Source organism: Numida meleagris, chromosome 10 (genome assembly GCF_002078875.1).
Source record: "Numida meleagris isolate 19003 breed g44 Domestic line chromosome 10, NumMel1.0, whole genome shotgun sequence".
NCBI lineage: Eukaryota > Metazoa > Chordata > Aves > Galliformes > Numididae > Numida > Numida meleagris.
In genome coordinates this window covers 614,535-630,249 of record NC_034418.1, presented here as the reverse complement: position 1 = coordinate 630,249, position 15,715 = coordinate 614,535, and the positions used below count along the sequence as shown (strand labels likewise).

The following is a 15,715-nucleotide window of genomic DNA, read 5'->3' as shown; positions in this document are numbered from 1 at the left end:
CCCTCAAGCAGAGGGGGACCTCCACCTTGTCACAAGCTCCTCTCGGGGGTTGCAGAGAGCGATGACGTCCCCCTGAGCTCCTCTTCTCCAGACTGAAACATCCCAGTTCCCTATGCTCCAGCCCTAAGGCTGCCAAGAAGCTCTTGTTTCAGTGTAGAAAAGCCCAAACCCAACGCCTTGCTCTGCTGCACCTTCAAGGGGCTGCCACAGGCACCGTGACGCTGCAGGGAGAAGCCTGTCCTGGTCAAGAGACAATGCGGTGACAAACAAGACCAGCAGAACCTCAGGGGGCCTGAAAACTCTCACAGATCCCAGTGTAAGCTCATTTGGGAATTTATGGCTTGCTGTCAAAAGCACCTTATGAAAGCCCTTATCACAGGACTCCTGTGCCAGTCTCTGGCTGGGTACTGAGCACAGAGGGAAGGAAAAGATAAAGACAGTGGAAGAAACGTTAATCCAGCTTGATCCAACCATGAGTAACACAGAGGCTCTTCTCTGGTTAGGAATAAGGGTCTGTCCTCTCTTGTTATCTACCTTGAAGACTTGTTAACAAAGCAAGGCACAGAATCACTCCTTTTTAAGGAATTCCGATCACACAACACTTCTTGCACACATCCACGGGAAGGGATGGTTTACGTGACACCCCCTGCCTTGACTTGGTCGGTTCCAGGGCTCTGGTGCCCACACAAAGCCCAGCCCTGAGACAGGACATGCCAAGGCCATGGGCCACTCTGCCCCCAGCCTGTCTGCCACCTGTGGGTAGCCTGGACAGGAAGGCAGGTGGTTTCTAAGTGCTCTTAAAAACCAAGGAATCCACTCAAGATTCCTTCACGGGGTGTACAAGCCATGCTCAACACGGTGCCCAAAACACAAGTGTCATTTAGGACATCCGCAGAGGCAAACCATAGGAGGCGGAAATCATGCAGCTTCAAGACTTACCTCCACCCATTTTCCATTGACTTCCATGAACAGGACGCAGAAGGGGTCAGACTTGGAAGTGACATCCCTGTCCAGCAGGTTCTGGCCACAGATGGACAACTCAACTTTGCAGACGCAGTACTGGGAGCCAATGGGCCCCGCTGGCGACGGGGTCCCAGTGTACGCCATGGACTCCAGCAGCAGCAGCTCCAGGCAGTCTGCGGGACAGAGAGAGAGGAGAAAAACCTCAGGGCAAGCAGAAAGGCAGCAACAGCAAACAACACACAGTCAAAGGCTCTCATGGCAACCACATGGGGTTCCCGAGCAGGAGCCCAGCACTGCAACTACAGCATGCCCTGGCTTTGCCCCACAAACAGCAGGTTTGTAAGGAAAGATGATGCCCTCTGTCTCCTAAGAGAGCAGGAAGAAACAAGAGCTGGCAAAGGGCAGTGGGTCCAGTTATCGTGGCCATATCCTCTGCCTATGGACAAGTTTGTTCATGGGACACCTCACTGCTGCTGATCTCCCTCCTCACAGTCTTGGCTTGCTTCTGCTGCGGCAAGGCAAAAAGCAAGGGATCTTGAACGAAGAGTGGAGTAGAGAGAATATGGGAGGGGAAGGGAAGCAGAGAACCAGCCAATATCCGGGCGAGAGGAGACTGAGCTCATCTAACAAGCACGTGCTGGAGCAAGTTCACTGCACCACAGCAGGGAAAGAGTCCCCTCCTGTGCGCCCCACCCCTGTGTCACCCAGGCACAGAGCAGCCTCGGGTATGTCACCACACCTTGGGTACACAAACCCTGCAGCTGCGGGCTGGTGAGAAAGGCCTCCCAGCTCAGCAGCAAGCTGGTTTCACAGGGAACGAGGGATCCCTGAGAGGAGAGCAAGGCCAATGGGACAACCGCCGTATGACCGGGTGCACGGGGTGAGGTGCAGGGCCTGGTAAGATCTCATCTGTTCTAAGAGCTCACCACCAAGAAACCTGCCATCAAAGCTATGTTACAGAGATAAATGTGAGCTCTATACCATTATTATGCGACAACCCCGTCCACCTCCCACGTGGCAGTTTTGCTTTCTGACGTGCAGTCCACTTGTGACAAACTTAAGATGTCTCTGATAGAAAAGCGGGGAGAGAGGAAAGGGATGAGGGAAAGAGAAGCAGCAGCATTTTCAGATTGAGCTAAACTAATAAACTTTTATGGCTGGGGTTGCTATCGGAGAGACGGCTCTGCCCATCAGCCGGTTCAATATCTTTCTCCAATAGCCCTCCTTGGCTCCTGGCTCATCCACATTATCTCAGAACCTCAAACATCATCTTCCTCCCCCTGATAAACCATCTGTTTGGCATAGAAACCCCAATTAATTAGCATCAGTTGTTTGTTCTGCCTGGGCACAAGAGTCGGCAGGCGCCCATGCTCCGGCTGCTGGGCGCTGTGCTGCTGCTGGGGACGGAGCAGGGCTATGGGGACGGAGCAGGAAGGCCACCGCTGCAGGGTGAGGGGAGGGGGGAGGAACATGCTCAGCTGCTCCTATCCGCCCAGGGCTCTGGCTTTAACCCCTCTGCATCACAACCCGATGCTCATCCAACCGAGTGCTGCCGCTCCCAGTTCCCAGCAAGGAGAAATCAAGCTCAGGTGAGGAACCCTGCTGCGGCAGCCTCGAGGAGAAACACCTGCAGGTTCTTCAAACAGCATCAGAAAGGGTGGAAGACCTCTCAGCCTGTCCACCCTGCAGTCTGGCTGCCCGCAGGCACTACCTGCCTGCTCCTCTCCAAGCCCGTGCTGCCAGTTCCAGCTAAAGTAAAGATTTTTCAGATTTTAACACCCAGATCATGCAATCCATGCCTTAAAATAGCCAGGCTTGTTCTATTTATGCTGCTGTCTGCTGCCTTCAACAAGCAAACGCAGGGCAGATGCGCTGGCATGGACGGGGTCCTGCCGGAGCAGGGAGATCTGGGTTGCATTTTTCCATCTCTCCCCTTCCCCCAAATCTCATCACTGCCTCACACAAAGCAGAGGCAGCAAATGACTCACTGGAAAAAAGCTTTTTCCCAGGGCTGGCTGGCACCAGAACATCTGAGTGCGTTGCACATCGCCTGCGCTCCAGCCCCGCCGCTCCTCCAGGAGCTCGCGGCCAAAGCACCCATGGGGAAGGGGAGCAGTGGCCAGAGGGGCCTGTTCTCAGTGCCTGAAATCAAGAACTGGGACGCTGACCTCTCCATCCTGCCCGTTGTGTCACAGGGGTGCCCGGTAAAAAACGCCCCAGGAAGGCAAAAGGCAGCAGGGAGATGCCACCCAGCCCTTTGCCTACAATCCCAGCAAGGACAGTTTTCCCATCCAGGAGTTGCTGATGCAGGCCAGCTCTCCAGTGAGGATGGAGATGCCCAAAAAAAGGTCTTGGCCACCTGTGTCACCCCCCTCTTGCAGCATGTGTCCCTGGGCCAGGTGAAGGCACATATCCCACTACCTTCCCTGGGGTGATGGCATGCTTGGAGCTGGCACTGGAGCTGGCTCTCCATCATCTATATTCCAGTCTGCCCTCCTTTTTTTGTTCTCGTCTCTCTGCATTCACTGCTCTAAATGAAGTCCTCCGACTCACTCGGCACCCGCAGCCAAATATTCTCCCAACGTATCATCACAGCTGCCAGCTTCGTGCTCATTGTGCTGCCACGTGGTTTCCTCATGCACACCCAGCTCCCCGCAGAGTGGGTCTGGGCAGCGGGGTGCACACGTCTGGCTGCTCCCCTCACCCCAACTCCCACCCCCACATCACACCCAGAAACACGCCAGGGCGTCTCTCTGACATCTGACACTGCCCACAGCAGATGCCTGATGAAGAGTTCTAAGCATAGATGTGTTCCCCAGACCCTTTGTGGGTTTGGACAACTCCAGCAATCCAGCAATTCCTTCCTTCCTCCCCCCCCTCCTTCTCCTCCTCCTATTCCTTCCTTCCTCTTCCTCCTTCCTCCCCTCCTCCTATTCCTTCCTTCCTCTTCCTCCTTCTTCCCCTCCTCCCCTCTCTTCTTCCTCCTCCTCCCCCTCTCTCCCTCCCCCCGAGAAGCACATCTCACTGGCCACATTTGCAGCACTAACAGGAAAAAAGAAAAGTGAAAGAGAAAACAAACCGCCCGAACTTGGACAGCGGGTCAGAGTTTACGTTACGAAAGGAAACAGATGCGCAGTTTTCAGGGAAGCAGAACAATAACAGCTCCTCATTGGGATGGAGGGCGAGCACAGAGCCTAGAGTGGTACAGCGGGTTCTGAAGCGATGCAAGCAGAACACAGGGGGCTCTTTTACTATTAGCAGTACCCTCGAATTTCAGTGCTTTCCTCTCCTTCGGAAAGAAGAAATCAACATCCTTCTTTTCACAGTGAACACGAGCCTCCTCCTTTCCTTGGAAGAGCACCGATTCCTGCAGGACGGCGCAGAAGCCACCCATGACTCAGTTTACCCACTACAGCCTCCTACAGCGGGAGAAGCAGAGAACAGGAGAGATGGCAGCCAAGCAGGTAGTTCTGGGTTCACACAGAGGACATCTCTCAGCTCCTTTCTGTAAACAAACACGGTCATGGCCAGAATTATTTTGCAAAGCAAAGCGTTTGCCACACGGCCTCGCCCAGGCATCGCGGAAGACTCACCAGCCCGCACGCGGTGTCTGTAACAGCTCAATACATAGATGTGTCAGCTCCCAAATGAACCCATCCTGATGGAAATCGTCCCTACAACCACTTGGCTGGGTCGCAGTTTGACTATTTCCAACACTTTTTCCCCAAAACCCCTCCAGAGAAAGGATCTTCTCTCGCTTGTTCCCTGCTCCTGGAACAGCCCAGGTGGGTCTGCCGTGCACCATGGAGCAAAGGGAGGGCTGTCCCTTCAGGATGGGTATTGGGAACAATTTCTGCTCAGAAAGAGTGGTGAGGCACTGGAACGGGCTGCCCAGGGTCCCCGTGCAGGGAGAGCTTAACCCCACAGAAGCTGCCTCCAGAGAGCAGCCAGAGGGATAAGAGGGAATAACTCACTAACCTGCACCTGAGCTTTGACAAGCAGAAGCTGGGGTTAGAGCTCTGGGCCCCATGGAACTTCCCCAGCCCTGAGGACAAGTGCTGCTGAGCTGCACTGCCTCGCTGAGGATGGGTGAAGGCGATGGGACAGCAGCAGCTGGAGCTGAGAGACACTGCAGCTGGGCAGATGGGGGCAGCCAACCCCACGCCATGCCCTCGAGTAGGGCCAGACTCAGCTTTATCCACAGTCACCCCAGAACTGACCCAGAAGCCCGGCCAGGAGCTGTGGCAGACATCAAGCACAGAGCCAACACCTCCAGCTGCCTCTCTGCCACCACCACACACGGATAGCAGGAGAGGAATCGGCTCATGACAAAGGACCATGTCTCAACCCAGGTGCATCCTCCCACCAAACCCACTGCCACTCACAAAGCACGTTTGGCCGAGACACACCACGACAACCATACGTTTTCACTTGAATACATGCTTCCTCTCGGGCTCAATTTAGGGAAATCTGTGATTTAGGGCAGAAAATGTTGTGATGTCACTGTGAATCCTGGCGATGGCACCGAACCCTCTACAGGCTGCATTTATCCAGAAGCCAATGCAGAAGACAAATCCCAGGGCCGGGGCTCTTGGGAGCAAGGAGCCAGGAGATGCCACCAGGGAGGACAGCTGCTGCACCAAAGCCTTCCCACCCTGAAAATGTCTGAGGTGGAAACTATTCGTCCCTTCCATCCCCAGCATACTCAGTGTATACTAGCTTATTGAGAGGCTTATCTAACGCGTCAAACCCCAAATTCTCTTTTTCTGAATCGTAATTGAATTCCTGTTTCCAGCCAACACAAGAGAGAGGGGAAAATGCATCACTTCAGCAGTGAGAAATATCCTTAAGCATTTTCCAGCGTTGCTGCACACCTGCAGCCCCCGGGCCCCTCCACCCCATGCAGGGGCAGGGCTTGGCAGAGAGGGGTTACCCAGTAAGCCTCCAGCAGCAGCAGAAACCAGGGCTGGTTCTAGGGCAGGAACCAGGGCTTCCACCACCCTATAACCAATACATCCCACCGTGATCCCCGGCCCACATCCATTAGGGCCATCGTAAGCCAGCCGGGGCACGCGCTGGGTTTGCTGAGCAGCCAGAACTTCAAAGCCTGATGCTATAAATAAGCACTAATTAAGTTTTGTGCAACGCTCGTTCGCACCGGCATGCTGACACCAAGCCACGAGGTTGCTGGGGACAGAAACCGAGCAGGAGGGCAGCGACAGAGGAGGCACCAGTGACACCCGGCAGCTGCAGCTCAGCCCCACGCTGCACACGGGCAGAACATCACCTCTCAGAGCCCACCTTTTCCTAAATGATTTCCTCTCCACAGCCCGGCTGGCACGAGGCTTCACCCTGATGGGGATTTGTGCTGCAGGGACACAACACCCCGAACGCTGCTTCTAATGGAGTTAAGCCTGGAGGATTCGCAGCTCTTTTCCAACAGCTTTAGAAGCTGCTGGAGGGAATATAAAACTTGCTTTAAATGGTTTCGCAGAGCTGGACGTGTCGTTTAGCAGCAAAACTTGCGTTCCCAGCCCTGATTTGTTCCTGTTTGTAACACAAGCCCCGCGATGCCGGATGCTTCCTCTAAAACACTCAGCTTCTGCAATCGCACGCTCACGGAAAACCCAGGAAACCTGGCTGGTCCCAAAGGCCCAGAAAAATCAGCAGGCAGATAAGAAGCGCAGCATCAAGCAGCGGGACGCGGCCCCTAACTCACCTCAGCTCCTGGGAATCGCTCTCCCCACCAAAGCCAGCAGCCCCACGGCCGGAGCAGCCCGAGCCGTGGAAAAGGATGACTCAGGTCCCTCCACAAACGTTTAAAAGACAAACCATAAGGACTTCTTTGCAGAGCGGGGGGAAGGCATTCTGTTCTTGCTTTCAGCTGTTTGGCCGCTCGGCTCCTACCGGGAACGGCTTCCAACAGCCGGTGCCAAATTCACCTTCCCTGCTGCTCGCATACCCCTGACCGAAAGCCGAGGCTCCCAAATAACGAGCTCCTTAACGAGCACCGGGGCAGCAGAACCCAGGTGCTCCCATCACAGAACCACCGAGGCTGGAAAACGCCTCTACGCTCACCCAGCCCAACCGTACCGCCGCTACTTCCCGCTAAACCACGTCCCTCAGTACATCTCAACGCTCCCTGCGAGTTCTCCCAGCGCTACGTTCTCGCTGCGAGACACCGCAAAAGCGGGAGGAGGGAGCCCTGTGCGAAAGAGCTGTCGCCCGCCCTTGCCGTCCCCCGTCCCGTCCCGTCCCGTCCCGTCCCCTCAGCACTCACCGCACGGCGCGGGCCGAGCAGCTCCCGCGGGGCGCGGGCTCAGCTCCTCGCCATGGCCGCTGCCCTCAGCGCCGCCCCCTCCTCCGCCTCCTCAGGCGCCGCCGGCCCGGCCCGCGCGCGGGGCGCTGAGGGGAGCGGCGTGCCGCCCCGCGGTGGGAGGGAACCGTTCCCAACACTGCACCTCAACGTCAGGCCACCACCTGTGGGCCCAGCGGTGCCTCAGCCGGCCCCGAGCGGAGCGATCGTTGTCTGCTGAACGAGAGGGTCCGATGGGATTCCATTTTGGGGCTGTGATTGAGATAGAAAAGGCTCTGCAAACGCTCCAGGCTAACGGTGCGGGTGGGAACGGCTGCAGGGAGCCCCCAGGTTCCCCGCGGAAACTTTCAGCCACAACGCTGGGAATTGGCATGGGGTGGCACACTGGGTCGGCGCGGCCCGAAGGCAGCACGGAAAGGATCGGACTGGGACCGGTGGCATTAATAGGATCATTACGGTTAGAAAATTTCATCTAAGCAACCATCCACCTGCCAGAGACACTGCCCACGGACCGCGTCCCTCAGTGCCACATCCACCCTCTCCTTCAACACCTCCGCAGCCGGTGCCTCCCCAAGCCCCCTGGGCAGCCCGTTCCAGTGTCCCACCACCCCTCCAGAGAAGTTCTTCCTAATATCCAACCTGATCTCATCCCAAACCTCAGCTCCTTGAAATGCAAAGGGATTTCCACAAAGCAACAACGTGTCAGGCCCTAAGCAGCCGATGCAACAGCTCCCCGTGTGCAGGGCTCTGCTGACACCTGGCGTTCTGCGCTCCAGCCAAGCAGCCACAATCGGGGCCAGCATCGGGAATTTGGGGGGTGAACCCAAAGCTGCACGGGGGCAAGGAGCCCTCCCAGGCACTGCTTAATGTCTCAAGCTCAGAGGAGTGCTGCACTGATATCTCCCGTTACAGCAAACTGTGGCGTTCCCGACATCAGGAGTCAGGGGACTGCAGATGACAGCCTTCATTTATTTTTAAATACCACGTTTCATTGTGTGGGGGAGCATCCATCACTGCGATCTTGGGGCAAAGGCAGCCACCCCGGAGCCAAAGAACAACACCGACTTGAAAAGTCAAGCACTCGTCCAAGTGGCATTCCCAGTTATCCACTGTACATTTTTGCCATCAAAATAAGGAGGAAAAACAGTACGCACTGGTAAATGAGGAAAATAAATCATCACGACAACACCTGAACAAATTGAAATCTGGGAGTGCGTCAGGGAGATGGCCCAGAAGAGCTGGGCAAGCAAAAGGCTCTTGTGGTGGCTGCCACAAAACGGGCGCCCTGGGCTGCGCTGAGGAGTGCCAGCACCCTGCTTCCCTTCCTCACACCGAGTAAACATCATTATTTATGAGACACAGCACTCAGTCCCACTACAATGATGCTGAAAATGCGGGAAGTACTGCTTTTCAGCTCGCAGCCTGGACTGGAATGAGCTCTTACTGAGTGCTCTGCCCACCCTCTGCATTTCCCCAAGTTCTGGGAGCCCAGGGGCAGGAGCCCACTTAACAAACCCGCTCGCTGGAAGCTGTAGGGAAGCAATGCACGGCACCGCAGCACTCGTGTGCCGTGCTGTTCCTCCAACAGGCACTATAGAAAGGTTTGCATCTGCAACCTAGATCTGAAAATACAAAATGAAAAGAAATGCCATATTTGGTGAAGCTTATACTTAAAATCCAGTGTTTCAATCTCAGAGACTTGATTACTTTAATGAGTTACGGTCTACTAAGAAATTTCACTATCGTTTTTCTTTGCTGGGGCTTGTACATCTTTTTCAGAATACAGCCTCTGGCAAATGAATGGGTCCCACTTCCAGGCAGTAGGTCAGCGTTCCACAGACCTGATGCTGACCCTAAAACGAGGCCGGCAGCTCCTCCGGGACGAACAGACACCAGCCGGTCCCCACCCAGGGCCCAGCATTTCCGCCTCGCTCCCAGCTCCTGCCCTGCCCAAATCACAGCGGTTTGGTCTTTCCAGGCAAACGCTGCTGTAAACAAAATTCCATGAGCTCACCACAAGGATTAAATATTTACAGCACAAGCACATGAGGAAAACATTATAGCAGAAGTTAATAAATAAGGAGAATGACGTAGCTGCGACGCAAGCTGTCGTTCCGTGCAGACAAGGGGCAGCCGTGGCTGGTCTGCTCGGCAGTACATCCAACTCAGTGCTCAGGATCTCCTCCCTTCAGTCTCCATGGGTCCAGCAGCAGCACGGCCAGGCTTTGGGATTCAGTAGTAGAGGCCTGAAGGATCCTTTCTGCTGCCCACGCTGCAGCATGGCAAGCTAACTTATCCCTCACTTCACCTCAAAGACACAGTGCAATTGGGTCATCCAAAACCCCACCAAAATTCTGGAAGACTGTGCAGGAAGGCAGGCATATCGCACAGAACAGCCACAGTTCTCTTACAAATTGTTTCTCAGCCTCGGTACTTCAAGTTTTCCCACTGAGTTACATGGCGGTATCAGCCTTTCCATGTTATCGCCGTGCAAATACGGATCACTGTCCAACAATCACTGCTGGACAACCGCTGATCTACCATTTGTACTGCGATAACATGGAAAGTCCTGAAGGTTTTACCAGGAAGCAGAAGCAGTTCTGCAGGAGGAAGAGCCTGCTATGAAGCAAACGACAACCTATATTACAGTCTTTAGAGGTATCTCACAAAGAGCTATATACAATTTTCAAACAGCTTGTTCCAGTGCATTTGTAACTGTGTCAACAGTTTACAGTTTTATAAAAAAAAAAATTTACATCCTCTCCTGGAGGATGTTCGTCCTTTGATTGGAACATCCTGTAGGTGTTGCAATCTTGATTAAAGATAATGAAGTATTCTGCTGGCTTTCTGAAAGTGTGATCAGATGCAGCTCATCAACCTAAAGCTAGCTGAAGTGTTGGTGCACCGAGAATGCTGCCTGCTCAGCAGCAGTTCTTCAGTCTTTTGGTTCACAATAAAAGCTCACCATAAACAAAACACACGTAAGTGTTCACATTTTGTCCAGTGCAGTGAGAGAAGACATAGTTACAGGTTTTAACTGGAGAAATTTCAGTTTCCTGGGTTCTTCAGGATCCCTTTTTAGTGCAATTCTTGAGGTCAATGGGAAATGGAAAGCAATTCCAATCAGGCGAGGGCTGTCCTTTGCTAACAGAAGGAGAAGCACAGTCTCGGCTCTTGGCTTGTCAAACTTTCAGTGAGGCCCTTGGGCACCGGATTGTCCCACAGCCTACAATGACAGCAAACACGTAAGTGCAGGACGTGGCGTGGTGGGCCAGGAGGTGGCACGTCCAACACAGCGGTTAGTGGTTAACACTAGCAGTTAGCAGCTTTGGGTTTTTATCAAAGCTGGTCCGAAAGCGGGACCGGAGCGTAGTAGGGTCATACCTCAGCAACACAGCAGCAACTCAGCAGCTGCGTGCCTGTTAAGATGGTCTCATTGATCTAGCCTGGAAGAGGCTAAGGTTTTGAAGCATCCTCAGGCCAGGACTTTCTTTTTTTCCAGAACTGGTCTGGAAAACCCTCGGTTTCCTTCGCTTGTGTCTGGATGCCCTGCAGCATCCTTGTCCACGCAAGCTAAGCCTGTGGCAGCAGGCCAGCACAAGTCACATCTCTCCCAGCACTGGTCACCCGAGCTTCCCCTAGGTGGGCCAGCACACAGCCCCAGCCCTCTGTGACCCCCGCTCACCTTATGAACTCAATCTCCGGGCACCTGACAAGTTCCTCTGCCAGCTTTGTAGCACCACAGGCACCAATGCGGTTTTTCTCCAGGCTGTTTTAAAAAAAAAAAAACAACAACAAAAGAGTTTTAAAAAGCAAAACTAAATCAAGAGCAGAAAACAGCAGAACAATCACTGGCTCTTTTCTCCTGTCTAAGAAGAGCTATGCTTTTGCATAGCAAAGTTCCACAACTGACACCAGCCCCATCTCGATGACCATGGCCCTATTTATATAAGACGCATGTACTGCTGCCCACAGCCTCCTTCTAGCAACAGGACTTGTAAGCTCTACTGCATGTTTTCCCTGCCCAAGACAAACAAAACTCAGTTCCTGATCCTGTGAACCACCAACTATTATTTTTGTACAGCTGAGGGATGGAAGGCACGTACCACATGTTCCAAAGGGCCAACGGGAGGGAAGCAGATGATGGCCCCTACCACAGAATAGTGCTGGACTGCAATGCTACTGGACCAGACATGAGTGGGAAACATGGAACCCAGCTGCTGGTTGAACCACAGCTCCAGCACAGGAGCAGCATCAGAGCTTTCTGCGTTCCCCTGTGGCCCAAGACCCACAGTCTGGCCACAAAAGCCTGGGTTATGTATTTCTTGCCTTGCCACAGGCTCTCTGAGAAGGGTATCCATCTAGACCACCCCAAGTATCAAAGAGAAGTAACAGACTGCAAGAAGCAGCTCACCTGAAGCTGTTAGATGACATGACACACACTCTAGGAATACCATTTTGTCTTTCCTGACTCAAACAGGAAGCACAGGCAGGATATCTTTTGCTTAAATACCAACAGCAAACACCTCCAATTAAACAAGTCTACCTCAACGCCTCTGTGCATCACCCAAGCAAGGCTGGCCCTTGGCAAACACAGCAGGCTAAGTAAGCATCTGGATTGCAGAAGCCTGTCCGTCTGCTGCTCGTAGCATCCATCCCACAGGAGTACTGCAACTGAAGGCTCAGTGCCACAGATACAAGTCTTCTGGTGCTACTCTCAGGGCTGTACTCACTCTAACATCTTCAGCTTTTCCATCGCTGGGAGGACACTGGCCAACGCTTGGGCTCCTCCGTCACCAAGGGCGTTCCAAGACAATCTAAGACAGACAAGAAATCCCAGCCGATGAGTCAACCAAGCCCAACTGAGGGCAATAAAGTGCTGGCTTTTACTTAATGCCTGAGATACCTGTGATCTCCATTCCCATCCATTCCCACACTCACATTATCTCCTCCATGGCAGGGCATTGTTGGAAGCCACGAGAAAGCGATTTTGAAGCATCATCAGTGATTCCACAGAGTTTCAACCTGAACCAGAGGAGAGAGGGAAAAAAAATAGAGAGGGCACGATGTGCTGGCATCAGAACTGGTAGGAATCTGGCACCAGCACCATTTGCTGCGATGCTACAAACAAAGCCGTGCTCTGCCCAAGCTGTTCCGTGCCCTGGTACTCACTCAATCTTCCGGAGGTGCTCAAAATGTGGCAGTCCCTCGGACAGGGCACGGATACTTCCTTCCCCGAGGTCATTTTCGGATAAACTGTAAGAACAGTGGGAAACTGGAATTAAGACGTTATACTACAGTTAGCAACTGGTGTGTCTTAAGAAGAAACGAAGGTATACTTGTACATCAAAGGGAGAATGGGAAGAAGGTGTGGATCTGAAAGGCTCAGGGGCAGCAGTAACTGCCTTCCAGCCTTCACTGGGGTGTGCTGCTCTGCTCTCATTTACCAGCAAACATGAGCCTTGGCAATACCTGCCCTGCTCTACCATATCTCACACCTAAAGTACCAACATCCTAACTGATTTTGTTACTTAAGAATATGCACAAAGAACAGTGGCATCAAGGATGCAGGAGGAAGAATTAATTCACACGGCCTCCGTTCTTTCAGTTTTGAATTTACAAGTTCTGCAACTCCACAGGTTACTGCAGAAAACAGTTCCAAGGCACGGAGCCACACAATGCCCAGCACAACTTCAGAGACTGCTTCCTCTTACCCTACAAAGCTTGTCTAGGAGGGGTGGAAGGATTGCCTTCCATGAGGCCACTCTGAGCAGGGACAGAGCCTAGATGCAGCCCCAGGGTTTGTGGGCTGAAACGCCTCCTGCCTGCAGAGCGATACCAGCCCATATGTTTGGCACCATCCCCAGTGCTCCTGCCACAACCTACCTTATCTCTTCTAACAGTCCACATGCCACCAGGGCTCTGGCCAGCTCCATTCCTCCTGCTGGCCCGATGTTATTGTGTTGCAAGCTAGCCAAAGAAACACAAGTATTGGAAGATTATTTTAGAATAAAGCTGTAATAAAAGCTCACACGTAACTTGCCAAGAAAGCTGCAGCATCTTTTGAATCAACACCTCGTGCTGATTCCTGCTCCTGCTGCTGCCAGGGATACCTGGCCCTAAGGACAAGCAGCTCACCAGTTTTGCCCGTGCTCAGAACAAAGGAGCACAATTAGCCAGATGGTGCAAAAGCAAACGCTGCATGGCACCTCTGGGAGCCTGCCTCAGCTCCGTGCCCAGGGGATCAGTTTGAGATGGTGAGGAACAGCCTTAGGAACAATAAGTGGATGGGCCTCATGTCCGCAGATTACCTGACACCTTCCCAGCAGAAACAAGAACATACCCAGAGGACTGAAGCCTCTCATCGCTGGGATTGCTTCTCTAAGTTATGTTTTGATGGTACTTTAGACAGGATGGAAAACACATCGCTCTGCTCACTGAGCCCAGTGACCTCTTTTAGCTCACGGATTTCTTGCTTCGCTACTGTAGTGCAGTATGAGAAAGTCCAACATGTTATAGCACTAGAAAGACTTCAGTACAGGGCTTAAAAATGTAATGCCACTGAGCTCAGCAGCAAAAATGACTGAAAGGTACCTGTACAGAGTTGTGAAGGGCCACAAAAGCTGCTTACGTTACACCAGAATAGGAAGACAGACACGGTCAGTCATTTTATGTCAATTTTATGCCAGTAGGTCAAAACCAATTAAAAGGGTTGCTTTACTGAAACTACAACATCTGGTTCATCTCTAAAATTAATGCTGCGAGAGATTATGCAAGAACAGTTGATGTGACACCAATGGTGGAATGACTTTAGGTAAGAAATAATGGATATTGTCAGCGTTTGATGCAGCAGATTAACTAAAGAGGGTTTCTCAATCCTGAGCCCCTTCAAATAACGTCTACACCAGAGATTGGTGTACCACTTCAGTCTATGCCTTGTTCCATTTCCAGTGCCTTCTTTTGGCCATCCAACTAATTCCCAGGACATCCTGCTTTCCCGGAGCAGAGGCTGGCACTTACTGCAGGATCTTCAGCCTGTTCGTGTGAGGCAGACAGAGGGCAAGTTTCACTGCTGTCCCATCTCCAAAAGCATTCCTTGACAGTCTGGAGGGGGCAGAAATGAAATGTTACTGAATGCAGGGATCTAGGGAGCCTCATTCCTCACCTATGTGTCATCCACACAACCCTGTGACCTCCATTCCTCACCCACGTGTGCATGGGACTGTGCTGAAAGGAGCTGGGGGTAGGCAGAAATAACAACGAGGTCTTGAAATCCTGCAGCAGAAGTTAAGCAGTGACGTAAAACCCACTGCATTCACACTGAGGTGATGTCTCTGGCCATCACCTTAACACTGTGAGAGTCAGCCAGAAAATGGAACAAGTAACTCACATTTTCTGTTCCCGATTTCTTAAGCACCACACGCCCTGCACAGCCCATGTGCCTGTGACACTGGCTGTTCAACTGCAGATCTCCAGCTCTTCCTCAATGATGCAGTCTGTATAGTTCTTGGGAATCTCCAAGTCCCTAAACCTCCCACACCCAGCACCATACACTCCTATCCTACACACCTGTGAGTTTTTACCCTGCTCTCCTAAGAATCAGTGCTAAAACACATTTTGGCCTTGCTGGAGTCAGATTAGTCTTGGTTTCTATGCCTTGTTTTTTGCCCTGCTTCCTGAAGGGACCTTGGAAATGACAAACTTACATTAACTCCTCGAGGTGCTTGCAATTGGCAAGAGCTTCCATCAGCTTTTCCCCTCCAGCAGGACTAGGACAGTTCCCTGAGAGGCTAAAATAAGCATGAAAGACTCTCAGTGACTGAACAAGAACCAGAAAGTACCAGCACCCAGCAAAGTACGGCAAGTGCCCACCGCTGCCTCTGGGGATGACTGCACCAGGACAGGGCTGTGACCTTCACTCTCAGCCTCTGCACTGGCAGAAAAATTCGATGCCAGACCCAGATGTACACAGGGAGGAGAAGGAAACACCTTCCATTGGTTTTGTACATTTTGTACAGCGTCTTCAATGACATAGAAAAGACTGGAAGGAGGCGGAGCACTGTAGAAAGGAAGGAAGCAGAGGGCTCCCTGCCAGGCTTTCCCACCAACTGGCAACAACACCACATCACTGCAAACAAAACGAAGTGACTCACTCGATTCTCTTCAAGTTTTGCATTTCCAGCAGGACGGCAGCTATATTTATCAGGCCTAGATCTCCAATCTTGTTGTGGCCTAAACTTCAGAGAGGAGAAAAGAAGGCTGCGTTGTAAAGGAAAATGCTAGGCATCACAGTATAACATCTTATTTAACGTCTCACATCTGCTGGATGATCGCTGTGACCTTGACAGCAGAATCAAAGAGCTGCTTGTCTTAACATTCTCATGAAAGACTCATAGCTGTTAATGAGGCATTAAAAAAATTACAAACAGCAATCAA

At 52.4% G+C, this 15,715-nt stretch overlaps 2 protein-coding genes across 7 annotated transcripts in view; both read right to left on the bottom strand.

Annotated features, from left to right (window-relative positions):
• Positions 1-4,250, bottom strand: part of CPNE2 (copine 2) — a 36,940-nt gene extending 32,690 nt beyond the window's left edge. Inside the window, exons 1-2 of the mRNA XM_021408037.1 lie at positions 4,228-4,250; positions 940-1,136 (exon numbers count right to left, since the gene is read on the bottom strand). Coding sequence (XP_021263712.1) covers positions 940-1,107 — 168 coding nt within the window. The 5' untranslated portion in view covers positions 1,108-1,136; positions 4,228-4,250. The remainder of the gene's footprint in view (positions 1-939; positions 1,137-4,227) is intronic.
• The window catches only part of NLRC5 (NLR family CARD domain containing 5), a 38,372-nt gene continuing 30,885 nt past the window's right edge, over positions 8,229-15,715 (bottom strand). For 5 of the 6 annotated variants that reach the window (XM_021407982.1, XM_021407983.1, XM_021407984.1 and 2 more), the window contains 9 exons: positions 15,433-15,516; positions 14,986-15,069; positions 14,300-14,383; positions 13,166-13,249; positions 12,452-12,535; positions 12,221-12,304; positions 12,013-12,096; positions 10,965-11,048; positions 8,229-10,505 (listed from right to left, as the gene is read on the bottom strand). In XM_021407982.1, the coding sequence (XP_021263657.1) occupies positions 10,424-10,505; positions 10,965-11,048; positions 12,013-12,096; positions 12,221-12,304; positions 12,452-12,535; positions 13,166-13,249; positions 14,300-14,383; positions 14,986-15,069; positions 15,433-15,516 (754 nt within the window). In that variant the 3' untranslated portion in view covers positions 8,229-10,423. Of the gene's footprint in view, positions 10,506-10,964; positions 11,049-12,012; positions 12,097-12,220; positions 12,305-12,451; positions 12,536-13,165; positions 13,250-14,299; positions 14,384-14,985; positions 15,070-15,432; positions 15,517-15,715 lie in introns of those variants that run through there. The other variant, XR_002442055.1, reaches the window with a different exon arrangement.